This window comes from Polyodon spathula, chromosome 2 (genome assembly GCF_017654505.1).
Source record: "Polyodon spathula isolate WHYD16114869_AA chromosome 2, ASM1765450v1, whole genome shotgun sequence".
NCBI lineage: Eukaryota > Metazoa > Chordata > Actinopteri > Acipenseriformes > Polyodontidae > Polyodon > Polyodon spathula.
The window spans coordinates 35,032,927-35,047,868 of NC_054535.1; the positions used below are offsets into that span (position 1 = coordinate 35,032,927).

General features: G+C 36.7%; 1 protein-coding gene and 1 pseudogene across 1 annotated transcript in view; one reads left to right on the plus strand and one right to left on the minus strand.

The window, feature by feature from the left end:
• LOC121295651 (dual adapter for phosphotyrosine and 3-phosphotyrosine and 3-phosphoinositide-like) overlaps window positions 1-11,576 on the minus strand; it is a 32,595-nt gene extending 21,019 nt beyond the window's left edge. The window contains exons 1-2 of the mRNA XM_041220583.1: window positions 11,311-11,576; window positions 2,167-2,289 (exon numbers count right to left, since the gene is read on the minus strand). Coding sequence (XP_041076517.1) covers window positions 2,167-2,289; window positions 11,311-11,390 — 203 coding nt within the window. The 5' untranslated portion in view covers window positions 11,391-11,576. The remainder of the gene's footprint in view (window positions 1-2,166; window positions 2,290-11,310) is intronic.
• Window positions 11,577-12,074: 498 nt separating this feature from the next.
• Window positions 12,075-12,166, plus strand: LOC121307357 (annotated as a pseudogene).
• Window positions 12,167-14,942: the final 2,776 nt, after the last annotated feature.

Genomic DNA, 14,942 nt, shown 5'->3' on the forward strand with positions numbered 1-14,942 from the left:
GCGCTGTCCATATGAATGACACTGGTAATGGTATATTCCTAAAAAACTCCCAGCATGGAATTAAACCACACCTTCTGCAAACATATCCCTCCTTCCCATATCCACCCTTACACCTTAAAAAGTATAACCTGTGTAATATGATGTTTTATCTTTCCTGAAATACAACTACTGATGAGTGGGGACTTTTATTGTAGAAGTGAGGATCAGAGATTTGCACAGGGTACTACATTAAATTGGAGAACTATCTGAAGTATTAGTACAGTATTGGTGCTGTGCAAACTGCACTTTAGGACGGTATGTATATGAAGCCAAACGTTCTGGGCATTTCTCAAATTATATATACACCTTAAAACACTATCTTCCACTAAAAACGTGTACGTTTTCTATATTAACAGGTTTAGATATCCCACATAGACTTGATTATAACGTCAAAAACATTATTCTCTACATGCAGAAAAGTGTTTGTACCCAATTTCCCGCTCAATTTATTGAAAAGGTTCAAAGTCACCGAGCAATTTACCATGAAAATAATATATAGCTGTTAAAGTGAGCCTACATAAACACGTATTAAACATTTATTTTCTTACCCCACAGTATATATGACATGTCCAAGAACTACATTTTTTAGAGGAAATACACATTTGGCAAGTAGTGACTTTAACTACACATAGACACAAATTATACCGACAAAGTAATGTTTTTAAAATACTTATTATGTTTTAAAAAAACCTAAAATACAGCAAGCAATTTTCTGAAGATAAAATGTATTTATAATACAAATGAAATGTAAATATACATTACCATAAATGTAACCTTTAAAAAAAATACTGTCTGCAATACATTTCGATAAATAAGATGACAACATATTTAAACAAAAATCACTGCTGCAATGCAAAACTTTTCAAAAAAAAAAAAATACAAATGGCGTCCTGTAATTTTTGATGAACACAGAGAACCTTGCCTTTAAGCTCTAAGATTCACGAATGCGCAGAAAGGCTCAAAAAGGCAAACGCTAACTTATTTCACGGCTAACTTATTTCCCGTGACACCAGCACAACGACCCAGAGTCGCAAGGAGGCTGGGACTTCGGGAGCAACAGCAGTAGGTTAGTTGAGGGGATGTGGATCCCAACCAGTATAGAGAGAGTTTTGTAGTGTAGTAGGTTCTTGGAGCTGGACATTTCTTTTCATGAGGCTAGCGCTCACCTTGTGTGGCAAACTTTTATTTTTAGCTTTGTTTTGATTTGTTTTCTTTATTAACACTCTGCATATAATGCAGTTCACAGCATACCTCTGTAAAGCACTTTGTGATGGTGGTCCACTATGAAAAGCACTATATAAAAAAAATAAAGATAAAGAAAGAAAGAAAGAAAGAAAGAAAGAAAGAAAGAAAGAAAGAAAGAAAGAAAGAAAGAAAGAAAGATTAAATCTAACTCTAGGGCTACCATTGCTGGTAGCTTAGTGACAGCACTTGTGTTAACACCCAATGCTCTGTGTCTGCCTCATTATTCAGTGATGACCCACACATGTAACACCTGTTACACCATGTTACTAGATTCAAAATGGAGTCCGTATTTAAAAGGCTTCTGCTTTATAAAGCATCCCTTTATATCACTGACACATATTGTCACGCACTTGCATTTCCATTGTGAGGCAAAATACAAAATAGCATGGTCTCTTAAGTATGGCTTTCCATTCCAGCACAACCTTAAGAGGGGCAGTGAGCAGTGAGTCAAGGATACATATTATAATTGGGCATACTAAATTGGAGACAACTAAATTTAATATTTTTTTTTTTTTTTTTTTAAAGAGAGGCACATTATTAATAGGGCTAATTTAGTTGGTTATTCAACACTAAAGCATTACTACAACTACTGCAGTATTTAAAGAGAAGCAAATACAAATTCAATTTAAAAAAAAAAATCTCTCTCTGTAAAAAGGTTAACATTTAATAACAGTACATGCATCCAAAACTTAAATGCAAAGGAAATACAAGTTTATTAAAATGTTGTGTTTTCACTAGGTAGTGTAAAAAACATTCAACCTTTCCATTAACTTTAGCAATAGTTGTCCTTCTAATATTTGTACGGGTGAAGTGATTACGTCTGTTACTCACGGGAAGAGAATATGTTAATTTCTTAAACGAAAGGGATGCTGGGTACTTTACCTGACAGAAAGAGCATAGCAGTTGGGACCTTCATGGCTCTTCCGGAGGAGGTAGCTCCCGTCCTTCCCATTGGAGAGGAGAAGGGCCTCCGTGGCGTGTCGGGAAAGCCCATTGTGGAACCACCTGGGAATAAAAGGAAACAGATGAAGGACATCCTTCCAGGATCACAGCTCAGTTCAAAGTGCCCCAAGGGCAGTCAATGTATAGTTAGCTGGGCAATGGTGAATTGGGAGGTTGTTACACTTCCATGTAATTTTCCCTTGCAAAACATTTTCTCTTTTGCCATCACCATTTTTCCCTGCAACACTCTGCCTAGGTGTAAATATAACTTTGATAGTTCATACCCATACCAGCTTTCTCTTTATAAAGGGATGCCTTATACAACAAGTGTTGAAATATCTAGCATTTCATTATTATTAGTGTTTTTTATTATTATTTTGTGGTGCTGAGTGAATATTTATCTTAACAGATCTTATTTTGGAATCTTTCACCCATTCATTCAAATACAATGACGTGGTGACTGTTCCAGATTATGCCACATTGCTTAGAAGATGCAGCGCTTGCTCTAAAGAAAGTCATTCTGCTATATCACCCCTCTGGGAGCTAGAGGGTTATCCTGCTATCTTTATTTGTGGAATAACTACCCAATGAACTTTCATGATGTATTCTCTATATACCCTCTGAATATGCATCATTTGTAATTATGACTTTTTCTTAATCTTCACTTTTTACTTTTTCTATTGGCATCAGCTTTCCAAGCTTGCCGTTTTGACTGAGAAAAGGTAAATGATTAGTGAGAAACCTTCGACCACGCATTAACCCTTTAATATTTTTTTTTTGCATTATACAATTTTGAAATAATCTTCCAACACAAGTATCAAGTTGCGTCACACAGTGAAGAACTTATCTGAAGCAGCAGAAAGGAGATGCAACTGGCTGTGGTTGAGACGGAAAGATTCTGGATGGGGATCTCAAGCACAATAGAAAGAAAAGAACGCTGATGTACAGGTAAGTAAGCTCGGCTGAGCTGTGTGGGAGATGGAGGGGGGTGATGCTCGGACGCCAGAATCACTATTGAGCCCCCTTGAGGTGTTGTGGGCTAGTCAACGAAAGACAGAGGATGGAAGGTGTCCATTTGAAGACTCCAGAGATGTACCCTACTTAGCTCAATCCAGACGGTTGCCATGCTGATGTGCTGGGGAGACCGCACTGGTTTGAGCTGAAGAGATATTTGGAAGAAACACATACAGATTCAAAAAGGCAGGAGCCTATGTCAATTCCTTCAGACATCCCACCTATCAATCCACCCGAATACCGAATGGAGGACTGTGCACCTAAGTGGAAAGAAGTAGAGCAAGCTGTGAAAAAAGCACGGGCATCATCATCTCCAGGGCCTAATGGAGTTCCATACACAGTGTATAAGAGTGCTTCTGGAGTTCTACAAATCCTGTGGAAATTGATGAAAGTGGCATGGGAAAAACAGGTTGTACTAAGAGCATGGTGCTGAGCAGGTGGAGTCTTTATACCGAAAGAAAAGGATTCTACAAGCATCGGCCAGTTTCGTCCTATTTCCTTATTAAACATAGAAGGCAAGATTTGCTTCAGCATTATTGTGCAGAGATTGTCAACCTACCTATTAAAGAACTGCTTCATTGACACTTCAGTACAAAAAGCAGGCATTCCAGGTTTCCTAGGATGCTTAGAACACATCAGCATAATCTGGCAACAAATTCAATCAGCAAAAAAGGAGAGGAAGGAGCTCCATGTGACATTCCTGGATTTGGCTAATGCATATGGTTCAGTGCCACATGAACTTCTTTGGGCAGCATTTGATTTTTTCAGTGTACCAATGACAATAACAAATTTCGTGATTTGAATTTTTCAACTTCAGAATTCAGCACTACATGGCAATGCCTAGAAGTTGGAATAATGGCAGTATGTACCATTTCTCCACTGGCTTTTACCATGGCAATGGAAGTAATTATTAGGGAATAAAAATAGGTAGTGGGAGGAGAGCGCTTGGCTTCTGGAATGCGACTATCTCCAATTCGAGCATACATGGATGACATGACAACAATGACTACAACAGTATCCTGCACTAATTGGTTATTGGGCAAACTAACCAATAACATTGAATGGGCATGAATGCAATTCACGCCCACTAAATCAAGGAGCATCTCTATAATTAAAGGTAAAGTAGTAGCTAAAAGGTTCTACATCAATGGTGAGGCAATACCAACAGTGTCCGAGAAGCCAGTGAAAAGTCTAGGGAGATGGTACAACGGGGATCTAAAGGACACAGTTCGTGTGGGAGAAGTTAGACAACAAGCAGTGGAAGGGCTGAAGAGCATAGACAGCAGCGCTTTACCAGGCAAACTGAAATTCTGGTGCTTTCAGTTTGGTTTACTGCCAAGACTGCTGTGGCACTAACTGTGTATGAGGTTTCCTTGACAACAGTTGAGAAGCTGGAAGCTTTAATCAGTTCATCAGTTAATGTGTTCATCACTTGCAACATTAAGGCACTTTTGACAGGATGTATGGTGGGTCTTTACCAAGGACAGTTTACTTGACCAGGTGCTGTGATGTTTGGCCTTAGCATTGGAAGGCAAGCGTAACCTGACCAATTAAGTTGCCACCAGTTCCATCAAAGCATTACACGCAAAAGACAATATTCCTCCATCCAGGAAAGCAATCACCAAGAAAAGGTGTTACAACCAAGCCTCGCCCAGGACAACTGGAAGCTGCTAGAGACTGGAAAATGCTGGCAGATGTTGGTCAACGGCTTATTTTTCCACCTGAGATTGACACCACTAACCTTCGACCAGACATTGTCTTGTGGTCTGGATCAGCACGCCTTGTTCATCTGGTAGAGTTAACAGTGCCATGGGAAGATACTGTGGATGAGGCGTATGAGGAAGAAACTTCGGTATGCTCAACTAGCTGCTGAAGCGGAACAGCGAGGAAGGAGAGTCCGAGTTTACCCAGTGGAGGTGGGTTTTCGAGGATTTGTGGCACAATCTACAAACCGGTTTCTCAGAGGCGTCGGGTTCAGTGGCCAAGAGTTGCGTCGCACAGTGAAGAACTTATCTGAAACAGCAGAAAGGAGCAGCAACTGGCTGTGGTTGAGACAGAAAGATTCTGGATGGGGATCTCAAGCATAATAGAAAGAAAACACTGTTGTACAGGTAAGTAAGCTGGGCTGAGCTGAGTGGGGGATGGAGGGGGGTTATGCTGAGACGGAAGAATCACCGTTGAGTCCTCTTGACGTGTCGTGGGCTAGTCAACGAAACACCAAGGATGGAAGGTGCCCACTTGAAGACCCTAAAGATGTACCCTACTTAGCTCAATCCAGGCGGTTGTCATGCTGATGCACTGGGGAAACCGCACTGGGTTGATCCCTGGAGCCAGCATCGCAGCAGTTGTGTGTGCTGATCACTGGGGAGGCAAAATGAGCTGATCCCTGGAGCCAGCATTACACTTCAGCAATCAACACCAGACAGAAGGATATCTACATCATCAGAAGGAAAGCAACGCAAATGAATGGAGATGCAGATGCATCACATTAGTTTTCTGCAAAGCTAGGTCTTAGTTGGTGCTTATTTTGGCGAGAGCTGAGTTCAAATCAACATGAAGTTAACATCTACTCTCATGTAATGGAAATGCATAACTGGTGGCCTGCATATAATTGCTTTATAACTGTATAAAACATCTTTACGTCTACTGATTTTCCATTTATTCACAAAAGTTTTTGAAAGTAAAAGATTCCACTCTGAATATCATCATTAGTCTGCATTCACTTTCAATATGATATCAGATCAAACATTACCAAAGTAAATATAAAAACAAAAGATCTTCCCCGTAGCTTTGACGTTGGAAGTTATTCACAATATTCCCATACTGTCCCAGTTTAAGGACTTAAAAATCTGGTCACCTTATCCATAAGCCCACCCTTTAGATGTACTTACAAAACACTTGTGTATACATGTTGAAGAATGCCAAATGCTAACAAAATGCCTTATTCACAAAATTGTAAGGGCTGTTTTAAGGAGCCCATTTTGATTAATTCAGTTAAGTTTTCATTGTATGAAACCCATCAGGTATTTAAAAACAGATTCATTAGTTGTTTCTAAATTTTCAAATGACTTTTTAAGCTATGAGAATGTTTATACCACTCTTCAAAAAGCTGTGCTTAAAGAAACATTCCCTAAAACTGTCCTTAAAGTTTTGCAAATAAGGTCCAATATGGTTATCTTGAGGGTAGTGTTAACCTTTTTCTGGTAGTTTCTGAGCTTTGTTTCCTGTAAGTCAGAGTGTAACTTGTTAGAGGAGTCTGATTCTTACTTGAGTGAGACAGACAGAAAGCTAAAGTAGACTGCAGGTTAAGAGTTTGGACCCTGCTATTCACAAAACTTTAAGCACTGTTTTGAATAATTAAGTTTGTTGTCATGAAGCCCTTTGCAATGGGTTAAAGAGGGTTAGAAGACCAAAGCTTAGTTTCTGTAGCTGATGCATGCATAAAGACGATTCTATCTGAAATAATGAAAAAGTAAGGAGGACACGTCCCCGGGGTCCCCCGTGTAAATTATGCCTATGAGGAATGCCACTGGATAACACAATTAACCCTGATAGAACTGCAACCAAAAATACTGTAAAAAACATAACTCAAAGGACACATGTATTGTTAATAATATGTGCTGCTTACTAAACTTTCAGGGGCTCCCAATGTTCTCTATAGTTGGCTTCCTTTTAATTTATTTTGCAAAGAAATTGCACAAGAAACAAGCCATACAAATGTGTTTAACACACACTTTTTTTTGCACTGTAAAATAACAAAAATAAAATCCTGCTTAAAATAAAAATAGAAACTAAAAAGACAAAAACAGACTGTAAAGGAAGTAACATCAAACAATAGGTTCTATGTAGTTATTCCAAAAACATTCAGCAGTGATGTTGATGCACTTGCAGCTCAATTGTAAAAGTAAACACTATGCAGACTTGCAATTGAAATGACTAGCGATATCACAGAAAACACAACTTATAGGAACCTCATCCCCCCACTGCTCACACTATTATTTTTAAACTTAGAATAATATATTATAATAATATTATGTCTATATTTACTTATAGGTACAAATACAATAAACAACCTAAACCACACCAAGTACAGGTGTGTTGTTAAAATTAAATAAATAAAAATAAACCCAAAGCTGGACATATACAGCTGTTATTCCTTTGCTGAGTTCTGTGCTGGTTCAGGCTGTTGCTAGCAGTGACAGAAACAGGTTGGTATTTCCACTTCTATATTCCAAATACTCGTGTACCGGCAATTCTTATAGCCAGAAATATGACCTATATTGCACATAGAGATTTTTGAAAGTTGACGCTGAGTGCTTGAAAGCGTAGAGCTCCTTGGGAGTTGTATTTCTCAAGTACACAGGATTCTAATCTGCTCATGAGTCTGCTTGCTGTTCTCAAAGCTGTGAATATCTTTTGATTGGAGTTCTGTTTTGCAAGTACTCAGTTTTAAACATGCGAGTTACATATTTTGGTTCAAATGTTGCAAATTCATGCATGACCGCTATTTCCCCCCACCCCTCGCCCTCCATTTCTCCGAGTTCTGGCACTTTTTTTCCCATTTCAAGCACTGGTTGTTAACAACTAAGAGAATATAGTTTACCCAGTGCAGAAGGTTTTTCTTTAAGACATGAATACTCCTGTTTGCTATTTCTTTGTCAGTGAGTAGGGTTTGGAGTCAAGGATGGTGAATGGAGCTTGCAAAACCTGCATTATCTTTTCTAAGGCTCTTCTAACAACTTTACTAGCTCCCCTCTCTATTCATGCTCACTGATGTTTCCTACTATTGTTGATGAAGACTATACTGCCCACATGTTGAATGTTTAGCTATTTTCTCTACCAGATATTCAGGTTGGATGAAATCTATTATCCTTTTTCAGCCTGCAGCACTTCAGCCTCATTCCTCAAGAGATTTATGATGATTTAATTTCAGTAGTAATAGAATGGCTAATACCAAACATAAAACAAAATCCTGAACCAAATATCTGTAGAACAGCGGAACAAGTGTGAGTGTGTCTGACTAAAACAGCATTTATGTCGAGTTGACCTGAATTTAAAGGGGCAAGTATGCAAGACTTTGAAATAAGTACTGTACTTGGCCGCATTTCAACAGCAATGTATTTTTTGGAACTGTATGTGGCATACTGAGCTTCACTGGTGTATATTGCATGTAGTCATCTTTTGTAGCTTTATTTTTATGATTGTTGCCTGCCGTTCATCCATGCTGACAAACCACAGTGCCATTTTTTTGCTCAACATTATTTCCTGCCTCCCAGTAATAAAACCAAATGTAAACGTAGTCTGAAGACCCGCACACACCAGAAGCGACACAATTTTTACTGGGGCGACAGGACAAATTCACTGTGAAAACACAGTGCACACCAGAAGCGATCAGAGAAACGACGAGACAGATGGAATTTTGCCAGATCTTTCAGAAAGTATGATTACTAACAGATGCAATAGAAAATGGCTTATTTTTCTTCTTCTTCTTCTTCTTCTTCTTCTTCTTCTTCTTCTTCTTCTTATTATTATTATTATTATTATAGGTCAGGGAAATTAGATACTGCAAGTATGACCTTTACCTCCATTTTCAGTGAAAGTGTGCGACGGGGTGCAACCCTTGTGTGCATTTTATTATGTATGAAGGTATTAATTTGTTATTATTATTATAATAATAATAATTATTATTATTATTATTATTATTAAAATGATGGCTGGAGAGAAGAATTCAAATTAGCATCCTCAATTTGAGGATTCAAAAAGTCTGCAAATTAAATATTTAAAACAAAAGGGGGGGTGGTACAGAGCACGCCACCCAGAGCCCTCTGGGCAACAAAGGCGGACATGTCGCCAGCAAACTCCGCGTGGGCGTGCTCTAAATTAACCCGGGACCGGACCAGGTCCCTGAACATGGCTAGTAGTAGTAGTAGTATATATATAAATAAATTGTGATTATGTGCAGACGGATGAAAGCCGTCTGACATGATTATTTATTATTTCAGATGGGGGCAAAAAGCAGTGCGTTTGTGTTTTGTTTATTTATTTAAAAACCTTGTGCAGAAGGTGACCATCTCCACAGTTAACTGATTGATTAATTGTTGCTAATTGGGAGATGTTCACCTGTATAAAAGGGCACTCTGGCCAAAGTGAGAATAACAATTCTAAACAAGTATATTTTAGATATAGCAATTGTTTCTCTATTAATTTAGACTCACGTGTCACCTCTGACACTTCTGCTGGAGCACAGAAAGCTGCAGGCTTTTATACAGATGACCACCTCTGGTCAGTGGTTACCTTCTGCACGACCTTTTAAAATAAATAAACAAAACACAAACGCACGCTTTTCGCCGTCATCTAAAATAATAAATAAATATACTGGGCGGCATTCACCCCATCCCCACATAAGCACAATATATTTATAATAATAATAATAATAATAATAATAATAATAATAATAATAATAATAATAATTAATTCCTACATAAAAAATAAAATACACGCAAGGGGTGGGCACCCCGTCACAAAGCGAAACAGTTCGCAAAATTAAGATCAGTTTCATTTTTTTTTTCATCGCTCGCGTTGGAATTTGTGTCGCAGCGCGGTCGTGTCGCCTTTGGTGTGAAGGGCCATGAGAAACAAAAGTGAATGCAAACTGGGAACAAAGAGCCAAAATATAAAACGACAAAAAAAAAAAAAAAAAAATGTTACCAGCTTCAAAAGTATGAAAATATTTTATTAAGAATAACAGTTGCCAGCTATCAACGATCTGAAACTTTGCTACCACTGCAACAAGTATGTCAGAAACATGGGTCCCCCACCATGGCTGTACAGTGAAAATTTGCGCTATCGGTATGATGAAAAGCTTGATGTCATTAATCAGTAGTATGTACAGAACAGTATAGAATGAGCAATGGCACTGAAATGTTTAATCACAATTTGAGACGCGGTAATCCAGATATACACAAAAATGTAAGTGTGACATAAAGATGGACTGATGGACGGTCAGGCAGACAGAAAATAGAGACTGTATCACAGAAGTTGAGTTAACGGTCTGTTTCCTCAGGTATTTTAGCTGTAAACTGTGTGGAGTTTGTTGAGAACACCAGCGGACACCTCCCACTGCCTCCCAGAATGTCAATAAACCCAGGCCATGAGGCAGGTGTTTGTTCGGTTCAGGGCACTAGGACACTAAAGTCGACGCAGTACATAGAAGATGTGTCTTGAACTGCAAACTAACTTTTATGCATTTTAAGAATTACATCTCAAATCTTTAATCAATTAACAAAAATGTAAGTGTTATTTAGGCACCCTTTTAGGCATATTTACAGACACATTATTAGCACAGTCACTATCCCATCAAATACTGACACTGCTGCCTTTAAACCTAAATAATGGTATTCAGATAACATTGCACAGCAAAGCAAGGTCAAAGCATACACTGTACAGCGCATTACCTTATATACAACACAAGTGTCATGTGGCACAGGGACACAGCACTGTGTAGATAAGGGCCTTCAGAAACAAAACATAAACAGTGGAAACAACAATAGAAAAGGGGATTTTTGTTCTGTTACTTTTTTAAGTAAACAGGTCTGTTCACTAGTTTCGAAGTATGAAGCTTGATATTGTCCTCCTTGTGTACTGCCAACCCCTGGTCCCAATCCAAAAAAACAGAAATATTTGCCCTGGGCTGTCTACTGACATATTTAATTTACCTGCAGAAACCCATTAAACTATTAAACGTTTTCCTTAGACAACATTTATTAAAATTATGTGCCAATAGTGAACTTGAACTTGTCCAAGTGGTTGAAACTGGCACCGCGCTGTTTATACCGCATCACCAACGTTTTAATTTTCACTGTGTATTTCACATTAGCATATCGTAACCACAGCTTCGTGAATTGCCATCTTCCCACAGAAAACAAAACACTCCCCTGTTGCACTTGCAAATAAACGTTACCATTAAAAAAAAAATAAATAAATAATCTATAGGAATGTTCAAATTATTGTATGGAAATATACACAAATGTCTGTATTAAAGGTTGCTTTTTATAAATTGTTAGTTCCTACCCCAATAATTCCAGTTCATCCTCAGGATCTTGAGTTGAAGTGTCACTGCGCACAGAACTTGCTGTATCAGATTTACTCATCGTTCTCCTCAGAACACACTTCTTCGGCGGTGCCTTCGCTGTACAAGCAGAGCGAGAAATGCCTAATTAAAACTAAGTTTAATCATTAACTTCGCAAACATTCTTTCTAACTGTGGACATGAACTGCAATGTTGCTAATCACAATGACTAATAAGTCTAAGGTTAAAAACGAGGAAGTTGGTTTAAATAACGCCCCCGAAAGAAAGAAAAAAAAAAAAAAAAAAAAAAAAAAAGAATGGTAATGCTGGGCATTGTGGGAAATGTCGTTTTTCCCCTTTAATGCTTAATCTTAATTATTTTTTGTCCTCCAGTTTGTTTGTTTTTTTTTTGCTTTTTTTTTTTTAAATTTAAACCACCTGTCCTAAATTCCTTCTATTCACTTGCAAAGAAAAGTTTGTTCATTAAGACCTGACAAATTTAAAAAACCCAAGAACATTTAATTTCATAATTCTGTATTGTGAATAAGAATAGAAATATTTTTAATATTTTTAATATTTGATTTAATACATACACACATACAAAAAAAAAACGAACTATATTAACATGTCTAATATTATTAGCTCCATAAAAATTGGATTTGATGTGTGACTAAGCCACTAAGGGGAGCTGTTTACTTTGTACTGTACATTATGCACCATAATAGTACATCAGCAAATCAATCAATTATTCCTTTATTAAACCAGGCCTTGACAAGGACGGAAGCGGTCAAGTGGCCTTCAACACACATACGGTTAAGGCTTTGCCAATTACTTTGTGGCATCTCTAACCAAGTTTAAAAAAAGAAAAAAAAAAAAAAACTACTATGACTACTACTATTATAATAATAATAATAATAATAATAATAATAATAATAATAATAATAATAATAATAATAATAATAATAATAAACAGAGAAAGGTTTTCACTTAATGGTGACCTGGCCAAGAAAGCTCAGAGTGTATCAAAGACAACATATAATTAGCATCCATCATTAAAAAAAAAAACACTGATTTGACTAATTATATTCTATATATATATATATATATATATATCATATATATAATAGTATATATATATATATATATCTATATAAAAATAAAAAAACACATCATCAAAAGAAACAAATTCAAACAAAACAATACAGTCCATTCTATGCAAAACAGTGTCAAGGTCACGTCTGTTGTGTCCACCTCACTGACAAGGCAGTGCGGAACTAACTATACCAGCACATCACTGTTAATGTTGTTGTTTTATTGGCAAAACATTAAATACATAAGTGCATATGGAATGGCAAAATACCTCATTTGATTCCTTTTGAAATAGGGATACTGTAATATGAATGAGACTGAATAGAAGAATTATTTCACACCCTTCTATTTTTTTTCTATTGAATTTTACAAGAAACTCTCATTGCAAGCAAGGGTTTTCCTTTGTATAATGTAAGTTAAGAGAGATTAGACTTTGCATGCCATTTGCACCTGTGGCTCTGGCAACCAAACTTTGAACTCCTTGGGACAATAAAGCACTAAAAAAAAGATATATCTATATAGGTAATTAAAAGAAACATATGGCTAGCTGACCTTTTTCATTTTAGGGTAATAAAGTATTACAGTGTACCAAGTTCAGTGGAATTTGCTTTGTTTCAACACACAACTCGAAACTGCCTATGCAATAACACCTAAAAATGGGGAAGCAATGTTAGCCACAAACTACATTTTTGCACATTTCCAATTCCAGAGGTAAACAGTTTCATTAGACATTTATTCTGTTTTTGTATGTGTATAGTGACGTCTTTTAAAACTAATTTCACAAACACATAAGAACTGTTTTTTTGGGTTTTTTTTTTTCCTACACTCTCCAGCAGGGGCTAGGGGTTTATATTTCTCATACATGTGAAACAGAAACTCTGGTGCCAGCAGGCAAGAAGCAGGGATGCTTCACATTTCCCAGTATTGATGACAGCTCACTATATCCTCTGTTGCTTTTTTAAAGTCCTGGCATGCCACACATCAGACAAAAAGTAAAACAACATAAAACAGTGACTTTATGAGTGCCTCTGTAAATGAAATGTATTATTTGTTTATTATTTACAATGGCATCCTGCAGTACAGTAGTGCATCTCCATTCAGTGTCAGTTTAGTTCATGGGCCAGGAAAGCTTTGTTTGAATTCATCCTATTTAGTGATTTTCCTCCCACATTTTCCAGTCAATTTGCAATCTGACACAAGCTCAAATTCACACCAAGTTTGCAGTTTTCAAATGCCTGTGAAGCTACTCACCACTGTCACTTTGCTATGGGGGGCTGTGAGTATCACACAAGGCCAAACACTCTTTATTTTGAGCAGTACAACAGCCACTGAAAAAAAAGTAAAGATAAAAGTTATATTGGGTATTATTTTATGTTAAAGTATGTATCAGCTATCTTGCTTACCCTATTTATTTATTTGTAGTTGTTTTTTGTATATATTAACAGCAATTAATTTAAATTAGATGTAATGTATGTATGTATTTTATGAATAAACCTCCTTTTCATAGGGCTCTTGGGGGGAAGGCAGCTGAATGCATTACACTTGCAATCGTTATACATACAATCAAAGGCTTTTCTGTATAAACTATTCAAAAGTCATCAATTAACAACATTACAAATTATTAACCATTAAATACAAAAACTATTAAATCCTAGTCACCAACAACCATATCTACATATACAACTTGCTAGAAACCTCCCATAATCACCAAACTTATTTCTTTTGGTAGTTTATTTCAATCATATTGTGTCTTATAACAAAAGTTTGTCCAGCCAAATCCATGTGAAAACCTGAGAGACATTGTAGGTCATGCTTGTTAATGAATACATTCCTCCCAAGCCCCTCTGGCTCTGGAGGTGCAATATCAATGTATCAGTCTGGCTCTGGTTTTGTTTGATATTACTTATGTGATTACTGCTTCAAGGCTTACTGAAATCTGCTCCACCTCTTCTCGCTGTATCAAAACACCACAATCCATGACCCCTGGCGCTCATAACAGTCAATGCTCACATGACTATGCAACATGTCACATAGTTAACACATGTTATAGTTCAGAGAGCACTGGAATACCCTCGGTTACCTGACCCAGAACTCATTTGCTTTTCTTAATAATAAAGTAATAAAATTTCATTTCAATCCCTTAATAATGTAATATTTATTGTCTCACTTTACAGTCTTATTTTCTGGTCACATGATGATGTATTTTATCAGAGACATTTCAAGGAATTATTATTATTATTATTATTATTATTATTATTATTATTATTATTATTATTATTATAAGGAATAATGTCACCATGCATTATAACAAGTAATATACACCAAGACATATAGGTTGTAATTCTATCACCCAGAAAGCCACCTTTAAATTACAGCACTATATGTACAGTTTTGGAGTATATTATTTGTTATAATGCATGGTGACATATAGATAGAAATTATAGAAGTAGCTATGTTTATTTTTAAAATTAGAAAAAGCATTGAAAATATCTCTGGAAAACAGATGTAAAATAAGAATTTTAGTTTTTTTTAACAATTTGTTCAC